The sequence below is a fragment of the Vitis riparia genome, chromosome 19 (genome assembly GCF_004353265.1).
Source record: "Vitis riparia cultivar Riparia Gloire de Montpellier isolate 1030 chromosome 19, EGFV_Vit.rip_1.0, whole genome shotgun sequence".
Classification (NCBI taxonomy): Eukaryota; Viridiplantae; Streptophyta; class Magnoliopsida; order Vitales; family Vitaceae; genus Vitis; species Vitis riparia.
This window is the reverse complement of record NC_048449.1, coordinates 25,624,721-25,639,236: the sequence shown is the minus strand read 5'-3', so window position 1 is coordinate 25,639,236 and position 14,516 is coordinate 25,624,721. Positions and strand designations below refer to the sequence as shown.

The 14,516-nt window shown below is 34.7% G+C and overlaps 1 protein-coding gene across 2 annotated transcripts; it reads right to left on the bottom strand.

The window, feature by feature from the left end:
• Positions 1-297: 297 nt before the first annotated feature.
• On the bottom strand, positions 298-12,145 carry LOC117909563 (protein mago nashi homolog 2). Of its 2 annotated transcripts, XM_034823613.1 has the most exons (4): positions 11,809-12,145; positions 10,272-10,448; positions 5,997-6,061; positions 298-597 (listed from the first exon to the last, which is right to left on the bottom strand). In XM_034823613.1, exons 1-3 carry the CDS (start codon positions 12,025-12,027, stop codon positions 6,002-6,004), a joined length of 456 nt encoding a protein of 151 aa, XP_034679504.1. In that variant the 5' UTR covers positions 12,028-12,145; the 3' UTR covers positions 298-597; positions 5,997-6,001. The 2 variants fall into 2 exon arrangements, with proteins under 2 accessions (XP_034679504.1, XP_034679503.1); XM_034823612.1 differs by lacking the exon at positions 298-597 and having other exon boundaries at positions 5,729-6,061; positions 11,809-12,144.
• Between the last annotated feature and the right edge of the window lie 2,371 nt (positions 12,146-14,516).

The following is a 14,516-nucleotide window of genomic DNA, read 5'->3' as shown; positions in this document are numbered from 1 at the left end:
GGCAAACTATGAACTAAAAAAGGATTCCAATTTAAGATAAACTTAAAGCTAGTAACAAACCAAGAAATGAGATATTCACTAGCCTCATCAAACTCATCTATCAACCATTGTTTTCACCCACCTACACAGATGACATAGTGAGTCGTCAAGTTTGCACATGGTGACTCCTAACTTGTATCGTCTTAATATCAGGATGTCATGCTATTTGCTATGCAAGGTAAGAAACAATTGGTAAGGCAAGCAGTTTTACCTTCTAATTACTTTCTTAAGGCCGTTTAGATTCCAAGAAGAACAAGATAAACTAAAATGAAGTCAAATTGAAGATCAAAATCACATCTTTCTTCGATGTGAAACAGCAGATCAAATATGGAACCATATGAATGATTCCCCCAATACCCTACAGGAGATAACAATGCTATTATCCTTGATTTCAGTCACAAAGAAAGTACTAAGAAAACAAACTCTTGGTGCCTCCTCCAAATTGTTGCAATGAGAGAGTAAAAACCAAGAAAATAACATTCCAGACTTATAGATGTGGATTTCATGAATGGGAGAGTCGAAGATGGTAGGAATCCAAAAGTTTGAAGCTGCAATTTCCTGAAAATTATAATAGAATTGTAAAATGCGATTGAATCCTCCTCATTATGAGGAAGAAGAGAGAATTGTTTCACACTAACAAATGCACAGGTCCAAATCTCTAGAAGGGGCAAGAAGCAAACAATGTATATCAAGTTGACCTAAGCAAAAGCCCTAACAAATGTATTTATATCTTATTCTATCACTCATTTTTATTTTTTCATTTTTGATAAGTAAAGCAATTGTATTAAAAGCACAAAAGTACACACGATGTATACAAGGCCAAAAAAAGGAGGGAAAGACAAAAAACCAACCCCCTCTCTTCACTTACAGCCCAACCAATCTATGAAATCTAAAAGGGACAAAGAATTAGATTCTATATGTACCCTAACCCACTCCAAAAACATGTACAAAGAATCGTGTGGTCTATTAGTTCAAAATATTCAAAAGCTCTTTGATTTCTCTCCTTCCATAAAGGCGTAGCTTTCTAGGCCTTCTTCCCAACAAAGGCACCCCACCAACTAACGAGGGCATCCTTGTTTGAGAACAACATCGCCCATTGAACATCAAAAATAGCCAAAATAAGGTACCACAACATGCTTGACTTAGGACAATGAACGAGAATATGGTTTGCTGACTCTTCTTCACCCTTACACAAATACCATCTATTTGGAAGACTCCAAACCCTCCTTTTTAGCTGGTCCAGAGTAAGAATTTTATCCTAAAAAGCTTCCCAAGCAAAGAAGCTAACTTTCATAGGCACTTAAGGATTCCACACCAAGCTTGTGGGGAAACCTTTTGGAAAACAACCTGCTAGGGAGGAGTAGTAAGATTTGATAGAGAACATGCCCCCCTTTGCCATTTATCAAACTATAGCACTGATCATGTGCCCTTGCAACCTTCTAAGCAAACCTTCCATCTCACCTAACTCCCAATCATTTATCTGTCTAGAGAACACTGGGTTCCAGTAACCAGTCTCCCCAACCTGCTACTCCTACAACTGATCTACCCAAGCTTCTTTATCAATGGCAATTGAAAACAGCTCTGGGAATATCACAGCTAAAGGTTCCTCCCCAAACCACCTATCTTTCCAAAACCTCACCCTCTTGCCATCTCCCACCCTTAAGCCAATTCTATCATAGATCCCCTTCCACCTGCATCGAGTCGCCTACCATCTATCACTCATTTTTATTAAAAATGATTATTTTAATTATCCATTTTTTTAACACATTAATTGTCCATACCATAAAAAATAACTGATACAGTGAATATCTTATAATGTCTCTCCTTCATCTTGATTGAAATTATATGATCATCCAACTCTTTAGATGGCAATTTTCCATTTCTGTTAGTTATTGTTTCTAATTTCACCAAAATTACATTCCATAAATTTTATCCATATTTTCTTCAAAGTAACAACACCGAAGGAAGGATTTTTATTGTGTGTCAATGGGTAATAGGAGAAGAGTGAAATTCTGGAAGGATAAGTAGTGTGGCAATGTTGCTTTGTGCGAGTCTTTCCCCTATTTGTATGCCTTGGCGGATTCTAAACAGGATGGTTGACGGAGGTTTGGGATTCATCAAGTAAGGTAGGGGGATGGAATCCTCATTTTTCAAGACCTTTCAATGATTGGGAGGTGGATTTGATGGAACATTTTCTTTCAACAATTCAAGGAAAGAGGGTTCTTGTGGATTTTTTTTTTTTTTTTTTTTTTTGATAAGCAAACACATATATTAGCAAAAGGCAAAGCACCGCATAGTATACAGGGAGTATACGAGGTGAAGAAGACCTCACAACAAAAAAAACCAAAAGAAACAAAAAACCCACCGACCCTTAACGGGAGGCTATCCACTCCAAAAAACCTATAAGGGAACGAGGCTCCGCACCATTATACAATTTTGCCCACCCCCACAAATTACAAACAAATGAATTCTTAACTTTCTGTATAGCTAACTCCCCCCCCCCCCCCCCCCCCTTTGAAAGCTAATCTATTCCTCTCTTTCCAAACCGTCCAAAAAAAAAATAACGGTATGGATCTCCAAATTTTCTCCCTCTTTTTACCCACAAAAGAACCCTTCCATCTGATAACCGCCTCCTTTACAGTTTCTGGAAAGACCCACTGGGCTCCAAACAGACTAAGAACAATCCCCCACAACACACTAGCCACTGTACAATGAATAAGAAGATGATTAACGTTTTCCTCATCATTATCACGAGGGTTCTTGTGGATTTAGAGGATAGGATGCTTTGGAAGGAAACTAAAAGTGTGGAGTTTTCTGTTAAGTCTCTTTATGGTGCTTTGGAGACAAGGAATGCAGCCCCTTTTCCATGGAGGGCATCATTTGGAACCCTTGTGTGCCTTCCAAAGTAGGCTTTTTTGCTTGGGAAGTACCATAAGGTAAGGTCTTAACATTGGATCAGTTAAAGAGGAGGGGGTGGACCCTAGCCCATAGATGTTTCTTGTGCCTTGTTGAAGAAGAGTCTATAGACCACATTCTAATTCATTGCTCCAAGACTAAGGTTTTGTGGGAGTTAATTTTTGCTCTCTTTAGGGTGTTGTGGGTTCTTCCTTTGTTGGTTAAAGAGACTCTTCTTGGTTGGAAAGGTCCCTTTGTGGGCAAGAAGCATCTAAAGGTGTGGAAGGCAGCCCCTTTATGCCTCTTTTGGATAGTTTGGAAGGAAAGAAACAGGATTGCTTTCGAAATTGGGGAGTTTTCGGGTCAAAGATTGAAAAATTCTTGTGTTTGTAATTATTAGTCTTGGGCTAAATTGTTCATAGATGTAGGTTCTTTATCATTGATTGACTTTTTTGATTGGTTGGATTCTAAACGAGGGTGGGTAAGTTCTTGCAATCCTTCCTCTTGGCTTTCACTTTGAGGCACCTCTTGGTATGCTTTGGGCTATCTTCTAGGCACCTTTTTCTCTTGATATATAATTTACTTTTGTCTTTTACTTCTCAAAAATAAATAAAATGTATACATATTTTCAAACTTGTTCTAAAAAATAGTTGTTAAGAACTATTTTCTAATGTTTTGTAGAACAAAAATCTTGTTTGAACACATGAAATATTCTTAACCTATTTTTCTATATTTTAAAATAATTTTAAAAAATAACTTTTATGTGTATTGTTTCGTTTTCAATCATTCTCCATATTTGTAGAATTATTTTTTAGAAACAATCTTCAGAAAACAAGTAAAAACAACTAAATTATTTCTCACCACCATCCCTGTTTTATATTAGAATAGATAATTGTTTGTTGTTTTCTGGTTACCAAACAGTTCTCTGTTTGTAAGAAGCATGTTTTCTATCTTTTTGTTCTTCAAAATAGAAATCTGTTTTTTTTTATAGGTAAATGCACAAAGATATATTAGAAAAAGGGTTCTTGAAAGGCGACCCAGAGCATACAGGGAGTATACAAGCGTCACCTAAAAAAAACAACAAAAACAAGAGCACTCACCGCCCCTCAACAAGAACCCAACCATTCCACAAAATTAAGGGGCCTACAGCTATAGAAGATTTAGCCCAGAATAAAAGATTACAAACAAAGGAATTTTTCAATCTTTGAATCGACAAAACCTCATTATCAAAGACTATCCTATTTCTTTCCTTCCAAACCATCCAAAATAAACAAAGAGGGACTGTCCGCCAAACCTTTCTATGCTTCTTGTCCTTAAAAGAAACATACCAACTTAATAGAGTGTCTCTAACCGTAAATGGAAGAACCCAATTAACCCCAAATAGAGAAAACACAAGATCCCACAAATTCTTCGCCTTAGAACAACGAAGAAAGATGTGATTTATCGTTTCCTCTTCAACACAACACAAGCAACATCTGTTGGCTAAAATCTAGCCCCTCCTCTTGAGTTGATCTTGAGTAAGGACCTTCTCCCAAGAAGCTTCCCAAGCAAAAAAACTCACCTTTGTAGGAACATACGGACTCCAAATAATATTGCACGGAAACGAGACTGCACAGCTATGAACAAGAGACTTATAAAGTGATCTTACAGTGAAAATCTCATTTTTCGTCTCTTTCCACACCATCCTATCCTCCACATCAGCATCCAACCTCTTTCCTTGAATGGACGAAAGGAATCTCTCCACCTCCTCCACCTCCTCCACCTCCCAATCATTGAAAGGTCTAAGGAAGTGGGGAGTCCACCCTCCCTCTTCCCCCATTGGGTCCCAATAGTCCGCTACCCACGCATCTTTAGAACCCACTAAATCAAACAAGGAGGGAAAGGCCTCACAAAGGGGCGTGTTCCCGCACCAAATGTCTTTCCAAAACCTCACCCTTTTACCATCCCCCACCGAGAATGAAACATTATTGAGCAGTAACAAACCTTCCTTGCTGATCTCCTTCCAAAGCCCTAGTGCTGATTTCCTTCCAAACATATCTTAGATTTTGGAACCTAGATTTCAGGACTAAGTGGAGAGTGCACACATAGGGATGTCTACAATAAATTAGTTTGCAATGTTGATTAGAGGAAACCTTAGTGCTGATTTTCTGCCTTTAAATGTGCTCAAAAAGGTGAACATTGTCATCTTTTCTGTTTACCATAGCTGTGAAACATCCTTAGCAGGTTAATTTCTAGGACAACAAGTTGCAGATCATGGTTTCTCAATAGAAATAGCCTGAGTTTCCCACTTGCAATAGGGTGGCTACAACACATTTACTATAATGGCCTTCAAGGGCATATCAAACTACTGAAAAATGTTAACAACAAGAACTATTTCGAAATATTTTTTAAAGTTAATACCACAAGTGCAAACTTCATGAATGCATCGTGGGTAAGTAAATTCAGGAAACAGAGATGAACAGTATTGTACTCACTACAAAGTAGATTTAAGGTGGGAACTAAATTTTGATGGATCCTTGAGAATGGTAATAGAAGGAATCTGTGTTGAATTAGAAATTTAAAGTTGAAAGAAAAAAAAAAAACCTAAGCGAAGACCTTGGAGCAACAATAGATCTTGTAAACTTAACCCATTAGTATAGCAGCAGAGAGAAGCACTGATAATCAATTTAACAGAAAAGTGAAGATATTATAATTCAAAGAGACAATGATTTGAACAGGAAGCTTATAGGTCAAATCCAGATGACCATAATAAGTTTGAAACCACATAGAGACCACAAGATTGGATCCATTTAGCTGAGATGCAAATAAAGATGCAGATAGTTCCACTCTCAATAAAAACGATAAAAGAAGTTGAAGTTAATTCCAAAAAAATCTGGTGTTACAGATTCATTAAGAAGCTTGAACAGTCACTTTTCCCAACATTCACTCTAGAAACAACCCTAAAACTTCACAAACAGACCCCACAAAACATAGCAAATAAAGGTTACAATCAGTATTAAAACCAAAAAGTACCAGTAATAATCCATGTTTTGTAAAGCCTTCACACCAAATAAATCCATTACCCTTCTTATATCGGCTTGATCTTGAAGTGGAGCGAGATAAGTGAGAATACAAAACACTTCAAATCCTGCAAAACAATGGAGAAAGTATGTGCCTGAAGTAAGAATAAGCACGTACAAAACTACACTGACACCCAAATAAACTACAATTTAGTAAAATAATGACACCTTTAGAAGAGAAAGGCATTTGATCCTCACTGATGAGAGAGTGATTCCTCAATCACTCAAAATTGTTAAATCAGGAATTTTTAGTGAGTTATTTTTTAAAAAACATGCTCTCGAAGACAATGGCCTATGCTCCATGGGATAACAATACATAGGCTATCCTGTCTCAAAAAACTAATGCAAAACAATCACTGAAAATAACATGAAGATGCCAATTTTATTGCATGATGTGGGCGTGCCTAGATGCCCCTGAAATGAACCTACCTAGGAACGAGCTGATTGAGATCTGGATCCAGTTTCTTTTTCCTTTAAATAATTTTGGCCCTTCCTATAATGTAATCCATGTTCTTGCATACCCATATGTGCATGAATTTTTATGAAAGCATGCTTGAGTGCCAAATGTAGCGTAAGCATACATCAGTTTTCACACTTCCACCATTGAGAGACCACCCCTAAGATAATCAACTCCTTTTCATGCCCCAAAACCATGCTCAAGCATTACTCTTGTTCCACAACCACCCCTCATCCACAACCCTAAAGCACGTTGTTTCCTATCCTTAACCACCATACCTACCTCTGAAATAGCCAATGGCACAGATTCCACCTAAATTGAGGTGAAAAACCAATCAGCCCCAAAGCCCACTAAATCAGATGCTGGGAACCTGACCAACCATAAAACAAAAATTCTCACCCATCAGTGATCATGTTTCATAGCTGTGGTTTCATCAACAGTAACAAACCCCATGTATGGTCCTGACAACAATGAAAAAATCAAGACATCAATAGGGGAAAGGTAGACCAGGAATCTCAATCCCCACCCTGTCAAAGCACCAAACTATTGGCATCGTAGACGCAGAAAAATGAGGCTTGTCCCAAAATCACTGAAGAAGGACAACACACATGCCACTCCAAAATCTTCAAACAGTACCTCCCAACCTGCCACTGAGCAACCCACTACTTCAACCTCCTACAATTAGGTAATGGTTTTGGAAGGCGCTAGATGCACCCAAAGTGTCCTAATACTTATTACGTGTAGGCGTAACTCAAATCCCAGGCCTGAGGTGAGCACAAACTAAGTTGCATTTGAAATTTAACTGAACTAACTTCACTAACTTGAACAGCAATCTGAATTTGACCTAAATGTTATTTGAACAAGTAAAAGTTACATCTTGGTCTGAGTGGGGATAGCTTTTAAACATGACCTTTTTCTTATAGGCAAATAAAGTGAGGATATAATATAAAAAGTGCCCAAAGAAATAGCGCACCAAAGTATAAAAGACGAATACAACACGTTCTAAAAGGCACAGATAAAAGAGAGAAAACACAAAAGTACTCCCTCCCTCAACGAAAAGCCAATAATCGAAAAAAAATCAATTAAAAGCATTTTTTTTTTTTTTGTGATGGGTAAAGAAAAGTCATATATAAAGTAAAGAGGAGACACTAAAAGCAGTACCTTCAAAGTATATAGGAAGTACACAATAAAAGCCTAAAAGCTCAACCCAAAGGGGGAGGGAAAAAAACAAAAAAATCACCTGCCCTTACTTAGAGCCTAACCAATCAATGAAGCTAACAAGAGAAATTGGGCCCTTATCTACAGACACCCTAGATCAAGACCATAGAATAAAAGCATATCTATATACAACTCAACCCACAAGAAAATATTGCTAAGAAAAGTGCTTTTCAGACTTTGGTCAGACTGCTCCTCATTTTCAAAAGAATCTACAATTCCTTTCCCTCCACATTGTTCAAAAAATGCTTAAGGGAGTAGTTTTCTAAACCTTCTTTCATCTTTTTCCCATAAAGGAATCATGTCAACCAAAGAGAATCGGTTTGACCATGGAAGAAAGTACCCAAGATACACCAAACAAAGAGAACAACAACCACCACAAAACCCTTGGCTTGGTAAAGGAGGATCTAATCAATGAATTTCAACAAAAACTAGTGCAATTATACAAAATTTCAATATACAGTCAAAAAATTCAATGATTAAAAGTATTGCAAAATACAAAGGAAAATAGATGAGTTACACCTCTCCAACAACGCATGCACCTTGACAAGCGAAGAACTATCGCTGGGAGGCATTGCTCCTTAGGCCTAGGCGCACTTTAACAATTTAAGCTTAAGATCATCTCAATCCCCCTACACCTCTCACCCCATACATAAGTCCCACAACAATCAGCTAACCATTCATGTCTGTTGCTTTCTGTGGTTTCACCAAGCTAGAGTAACCCTTATCCCATTCCACAATCTCAACAAATACACCAACATGCCAGCACTCAAACCAATAAGATCAAAGCTCTTTCAAGTCAACCTAAAGAAACCCCATTCTTCCTTCTCTCTCCACTAAAGATATCCAATGAAATCACCAAAGCACCAACCAAATAATGAAACATCCTATTCCGATGCAAATGTCATCAATGGTAAAAGAGTTTATGGCTAGGGGTTGAGGGATGAATAGAGTGAGAGAAGGATGGGTACATAGCTACTGTGAAGGGTTGTTTTGATCAAAATAGCTGAGACATACTAAATAGACCTGAAATTGATTTGATGAATCAAGGACTACATCATTTCATTTCTTGGTTGAGATTTTGCATGAAACCATTTTGGCTGGAAAAAACAAACAAATGGACAAACAAATTCCACAAGCTTTCCCAACCCTAAACCACTTTTAACTTTAAGCCTTCAAAAATTTCCGCAATCTGTTTTCTGAAATTTCAGCAATAAATATATATTTTTTCCCAATCAGAAACAACAGGTTTATTGTGTGATTGCATCATAAAAATTACAAGAATGAGTTATCCTTCAGAGGTGAAGGATAACAAAAGATAAAGATGAAGAAAGGAAACAAACACTCTAGAAAAACCAAAATCCCAATTGCATAGGTCAAAGAACTTCTGAAGGAGACACAAATGCCCTATATAATTTCAGCAACTAATCATCATCACGTTGCATATTCTTGCTATATTATGTTTCTAAACCATAAAACCCTCCTTCAACTTTTCACAACCCTTAAAACTTTAAACTTCCCTAACCAGGTGCACTAATAGAGTGAACCCAAACACCATTACTGAGTCATATGTGCTGTCAGTTTTCGTAGCAACAAATAGATGTCCATAAAAATATTTTAGAATAAGCTATCATGAGAATGGGCTCCACGCACTCTGCCTTCAACAAGTAATGAGCTGTGATGGAAAAGGCACACTGTTTCATTGAACTTCAAAGCCAAGTTGCTTTTGTAAACTGAAAATTTAATTCACGTCAATCAACCTGTTATTGATATGATAGGCACAGCCCCGCCCGCTCATCCAACAGATGACATGGGGGTTTCCCTTCCTCTTCAAGTTCTTCCACAACATGCCCAATTTGAATCCTAAACAGTTGATATTGATCGGGATGCCAAATGGGAAGTTATGAAGAAAGCATTCAAAGCACAGAGAAAGATGAATCATGAACACAATACTAAAGACAAATCAATCTCATGGCTGACAGCTCTTTTCCTGATATTGGTCCATTCATTAGTTTGATTTCTAAATAATTTAATGGTACAATTGAAGATGATCTTCCAACTTGCATTCATGATTCCTCCAAAAGAGAGTATCAAGCCAAATCAACTTCATGATTTCACACCAAATCCACTCCCACCCCAAAATTTTTCAGGAACAACATAATGAATGAAATGCAAGACCCAAACCTTTGTTCCATTGCAAAGAAACTAAGGAAAAGTAAAATTTAAACTTTAAAATTGTTACTTGTCATTTGGGACCAGCAAAAACAAAAATTTAAGCTAATGTACGGCCATTTAAAATTAGTTGGATTAAGCTCCCAATTCACAACACATAAGATCTGTAATTTTATTCCTTTCTATTTTCCTCATTTTTTGTAGTGCCTGAAGTAATTTTCTTAGGAATCACAGAATAAAATACAAAAAAACACCAATTCCTCAATGAGAAAGAGAACACGAAGTTAGTAAAGCAACTCATATAACCCAGCTTCCATTCAAAAGCAAGACAAAGCTTTGACAAGCACATAAAAACCTAGTCAAAAATAAAATAACTTTTCATCTATTTGTTGGCATGTGTGATGAGGAGGAACTGGCTGAAGCCTATGACTGACCTGAACAAGATAATAGAAGATACGAAGGCCTTCTGGATCTTTGCTGCTCTGAACATCAATTAGTGATCCAATCTTTGAAGTGGTAAATGATATGTGTTCATTCCCCATCACAATCTCAAGCTCTTGCCTGCCCACATTGTCTGGCTCTGGCCAGTTGTTATCATCTTCCTTCATAATCTACAGAAACACAACCCCACTGTCAACAACCAATTTTTACAAACAGAAAACAAGAACCAATTTTTTCAAACAGAAAGCAAGCTTAAATGAAAGAAGAGCAGACACTCAAATCCTTAAGCAGGACTTCAAGAAGAAAACCAACAGTTTCTAAAATCAGAATTTTATTTCTCCTCCCATATATCCTAAGGAAACAAGCAACACAAAGAACCCGAGGATCATGGGAAAAAAAATGTTTTGCATGAGTAAATAAGGGCAATCTGAATTTTATTTCTCCTCCCATATATCCTAAGGAAACAAACAACATAAAGAACCCGGGGATCATGGAAAAAAAAATATTTTGCATGAGTGAATAAGGACTTCCACCTGATTCACAAAAATGAAAACAAAAAAATAAATCATTTAACCTTCAGAAAGCTATAAACCCTAACACTCAGTTTAATTGCTAAGAAACGGTTAAAAAAAACTAAAAAAACTATTGAAGTTTGATACTTAAAACATTTATTTATTTTCCATCCATGATGAAAAAATAAATATAACATCTCTAGTGAACTGATCCTAAAACATACAACCCATGTGGCCCAGCTAATCCCATTTTCAAACAAAATCGGACAAAACAAATTATGAGATGCAACGTACCACTAGAGGAATTAAACAACCAAATTTCACAAATAGAAAACAACAATATATACAACAATGTATACCACAAAATCCTAAAATGATAATTGAATGAAAACCCCCAAAGGGGTAAGGCTTAGTACTCCTTTTAGCTGCTTGGAATTTATTGGAAAAAATGGAGAATAACTAAACAACGAATTAGCATCCCAACAAAACAGAAACCCATTTGGTTCACTTGACTCCTCCCTTGGAAAAACACCCATAAATTGGCATATCATTAATTTCTGCCCATTTTTAGGGTTTTCAACTTCATAATGTTCTCTTCAATTTTCTTGGTAGATAAACCATGGGAAAACAGTCGACACACTAAAAACCATAAAAATGCTAAAAACCTAGAAACCTAAAAATGCCACAATCTGTAAACCCTAACACTCCACGCCGCTGCTAAGAAACTGCTAGAAAAAAAAGGAAAGAAAAACCCAAAAATAAAAACCATAAAAATGCTAAAAACCTAAAAATGCCAATTGAGTCAAACTCCTATGAATCTGTAAACCCTAACACTCCACGCCGCTGCTAAGAAACTGCTAGAAAAAAAGAAAAGAAAAACCCAAAAATAAATAAATAAATATCGTAGGTGGCTCAGTGGAATCCCATCTCAAATCGAATCAAATCAAAACAAAACAAAACAAAATCATTAAATTTCTGGTGCAATATGAGAGATATAGGAGGAAGGAGGAAAGAAGACCTCGCTGTCGGAGATGATGCGGCGGCACTCCCTGAGGACGGCGGGGTTGAGGAAGACCTCCTTGCGGATCATGGTGTCGTTCTTGTAGTTGGAGTTGTTGGCATAGCGGAGCTTGCCGTCGGGCCTGAACTCGAACTCCAAGAACTCGTGCCCGAACTTCCCCTTGTGGCCAACGTAGTACCGGAGGTAGAACTCTCCGCTGTCTTCCCCTGTCGCCATCTCTCCGTGGGATGCAAAAGATGGAGAAAAATGGCTGATTCTTCCTCAGGAAAATGCTTTATATTGTGAACGGGCTCGAGAATAAACTGGTTAATGGGTTTTGAAAAGTCAGGTTGGGTTTAAGAAGGGTTATTTGATCCAAGGGGGGTTTTAGATAAAAAAAATCTCTAAAAGAAATAGCCTTCTATGGAGTAAGACTCGTTTGGCAGCTCTTTCTAATATTTTAAATTTTTTATTTTACACTATTAGAAAAATAAGAAATACTTCAAAAAATCATTATCATTCTTGAAAATGTTTTTCCTTTTAACATAGAAAACAAATAAATCATTTAAAAAATATTTAGAATATATTTTAAAATTTTAAAAAATCATTTGTAATACTTTTTGAAGAAGCACTTAGTATTGGTTCTCCAAAACACTATAATAGAAAAAACACTTTTATTGTACACGAGAATGAAAAATAAGAATGATGTTTGTATTAATAACTCCATTTGAATATAAATGAATTTGGTGTTTTTAATTCTTGTATTTGGATAAACTTTGAAATATAAATTTGGAATGAGAATGAAAAAATAAATAAATTAATAATAATATCCTAGTTTAAAATAATTTTTTGTTTTCATTTAAAAAAATTCACATGTTGAGTGGGGTTTTCTTTTTAAGAGTTTATTTGGTAGTAATTTTAGAAATTAAAAAAAAATAGTTTTGTAGCACTTGAAAACAATTCTTTTAGTAAAAATTTGTAAGTATTAAAAAAATTTAGAAGCGCATTGTGTGTTTGTTGTCCTTCATTCCCGGTTTTTTAAAATAAAAGGAAAATATAGAGAAATTTAAAAAAAATTGAACATGATATAATTCTCTTCTTTTTCCTCCACAATCTAATATTAATACTAAAATCTTTAAATATAATATTCTTTTAAATTACAAGTGTTTAATCAAATTCATTTAATTTCTCTAAAGTTTTTACAAATAAATTATATTTGATACATAGAATTTATTAATTTTTAAAACTAACTTCAAGCTCAAAAATTAATTTAATTAGTATTACCAAGTGAAAACTCACCAATATTTAAAAAGTCATAGACGAAAATTCATTTTAGATTACTTGGCTAGTTTCTTCGTGATATATAATAATATTTTTATATTTTTTTTTACTTAGAAAATAAATTACAAATTAAACAAGACTAAATGCATTAGATTCATTAACGAGTCCAATAATTTTAGAAAATAACTTGAAAATCAAATAGTGATCCAATTAATATAAAAAAATTATAGACAAAAATTGATTTAAAATGGCTTTATTGTTACACTTCTAATTAGAACTATATTTTTTTCAAAATTTTCACTAAACAAATAGACTCTAAGTTAAACAGGATTTAAGGCATTGGATTCATAAATAAGTTTAGTTATTTTTAAAAATAATTTAAAACTCAAATAATTCACCAAAATTATGAATAAAAATTGAACTATAATAACTCTATTGTTTCTTTCTTTTTTCTTTTCATTTTTTTTGCACATAATGATATTTTTTAAAATTTTCTAATTAGGGAAATGAACTTCAAATCATGTGAGACTTTATATTGAATTTATTAATAAATTTACTAATTTTTAAAAATAATTTAGAATTCAAAAATTGGTATAATTAATTGCAAATTAATTAGAGAATTTAGAATATTTTATTTGTAAGAAAGTATTAAATGTGCACGTGTAATGAAAGATTTGACTTATTTACATACTAAAAAAAAGTTAAACTTTATTTTTTTTTAAATTCATTTTAAATAAATATTATTAATAATTATCATTATTAATTTTTAATTAATATTTTTATAAAATATTAATATTTTCAAAAATTGAATTCACTATATTTTTAAAAACAACCTATCCCAATAAGTTTTTTGTTTTTTTGTTGTTTTTTTAAATATTTTTAAAAGCAACATATCAAACACATTTCATTTTATAAAATACTAAAAAACTATTTTTTTGTTCTTTTAACTTAAAAATAATTTTTAAAAACAAATATTAGAAAACATGATCAAACGAACATTATACCACTAGTGTGATTATTATTTTTTAGGAATAGTTTTTAAAAACAAAATAAAAATATATATATAAAAAATAAAAATAAAAATTATCTTTCTTTCAAGTTTTTTTCCACCATCTAACACTACCACTAAAAATCTTCGAATATAATCTTCATTTGGGTTTTCTCAAAAGATAGCGAAATATGGGAGTAGAAGAAGGAATGAAATGTTCACACTCTTCACTCCCACATATCAATCATGAACTTTCATTAAAAACACTTCAAATAGAACCACTCTCACACTCTAATTTTGAAAGCATCATTTTTTTTTTTAAAAGGAAATCAGAGGCCCGCTTCATAAATGCTTTCCAAGTTGGAAAACACATTTAGCAAGGCCAATTCACCAATGGACCCAGCCACGTTGTTGTGTTCAAGTTGCCCAAGAACCCAAAATTTTAGCGCGCAGGCCA

Coding starts and splice junctions, on each gene's coding strand:
- LOC117909563 (XM_034823613.1), bottom strand. CDS start 12,027: ATGGCGACAGGGGAAGACAGCGGAGAGTTCTACCTCCGGTACTACGTT. Junction 10,449..11,808: donor GCATCATCTCCGACAGCGAG/GTCTTCTTTCCT, acceptor GTGTTTCTGTAG/ATTATGAAGGAAGATGATAA. Junction 6,062..10,271: donor TCTTCTATTATCTTGTTCAG/GTCAGTCATAGG, acceptor ATTGTTTTGCAG/GATTTGAAGTGTTTTGTATT.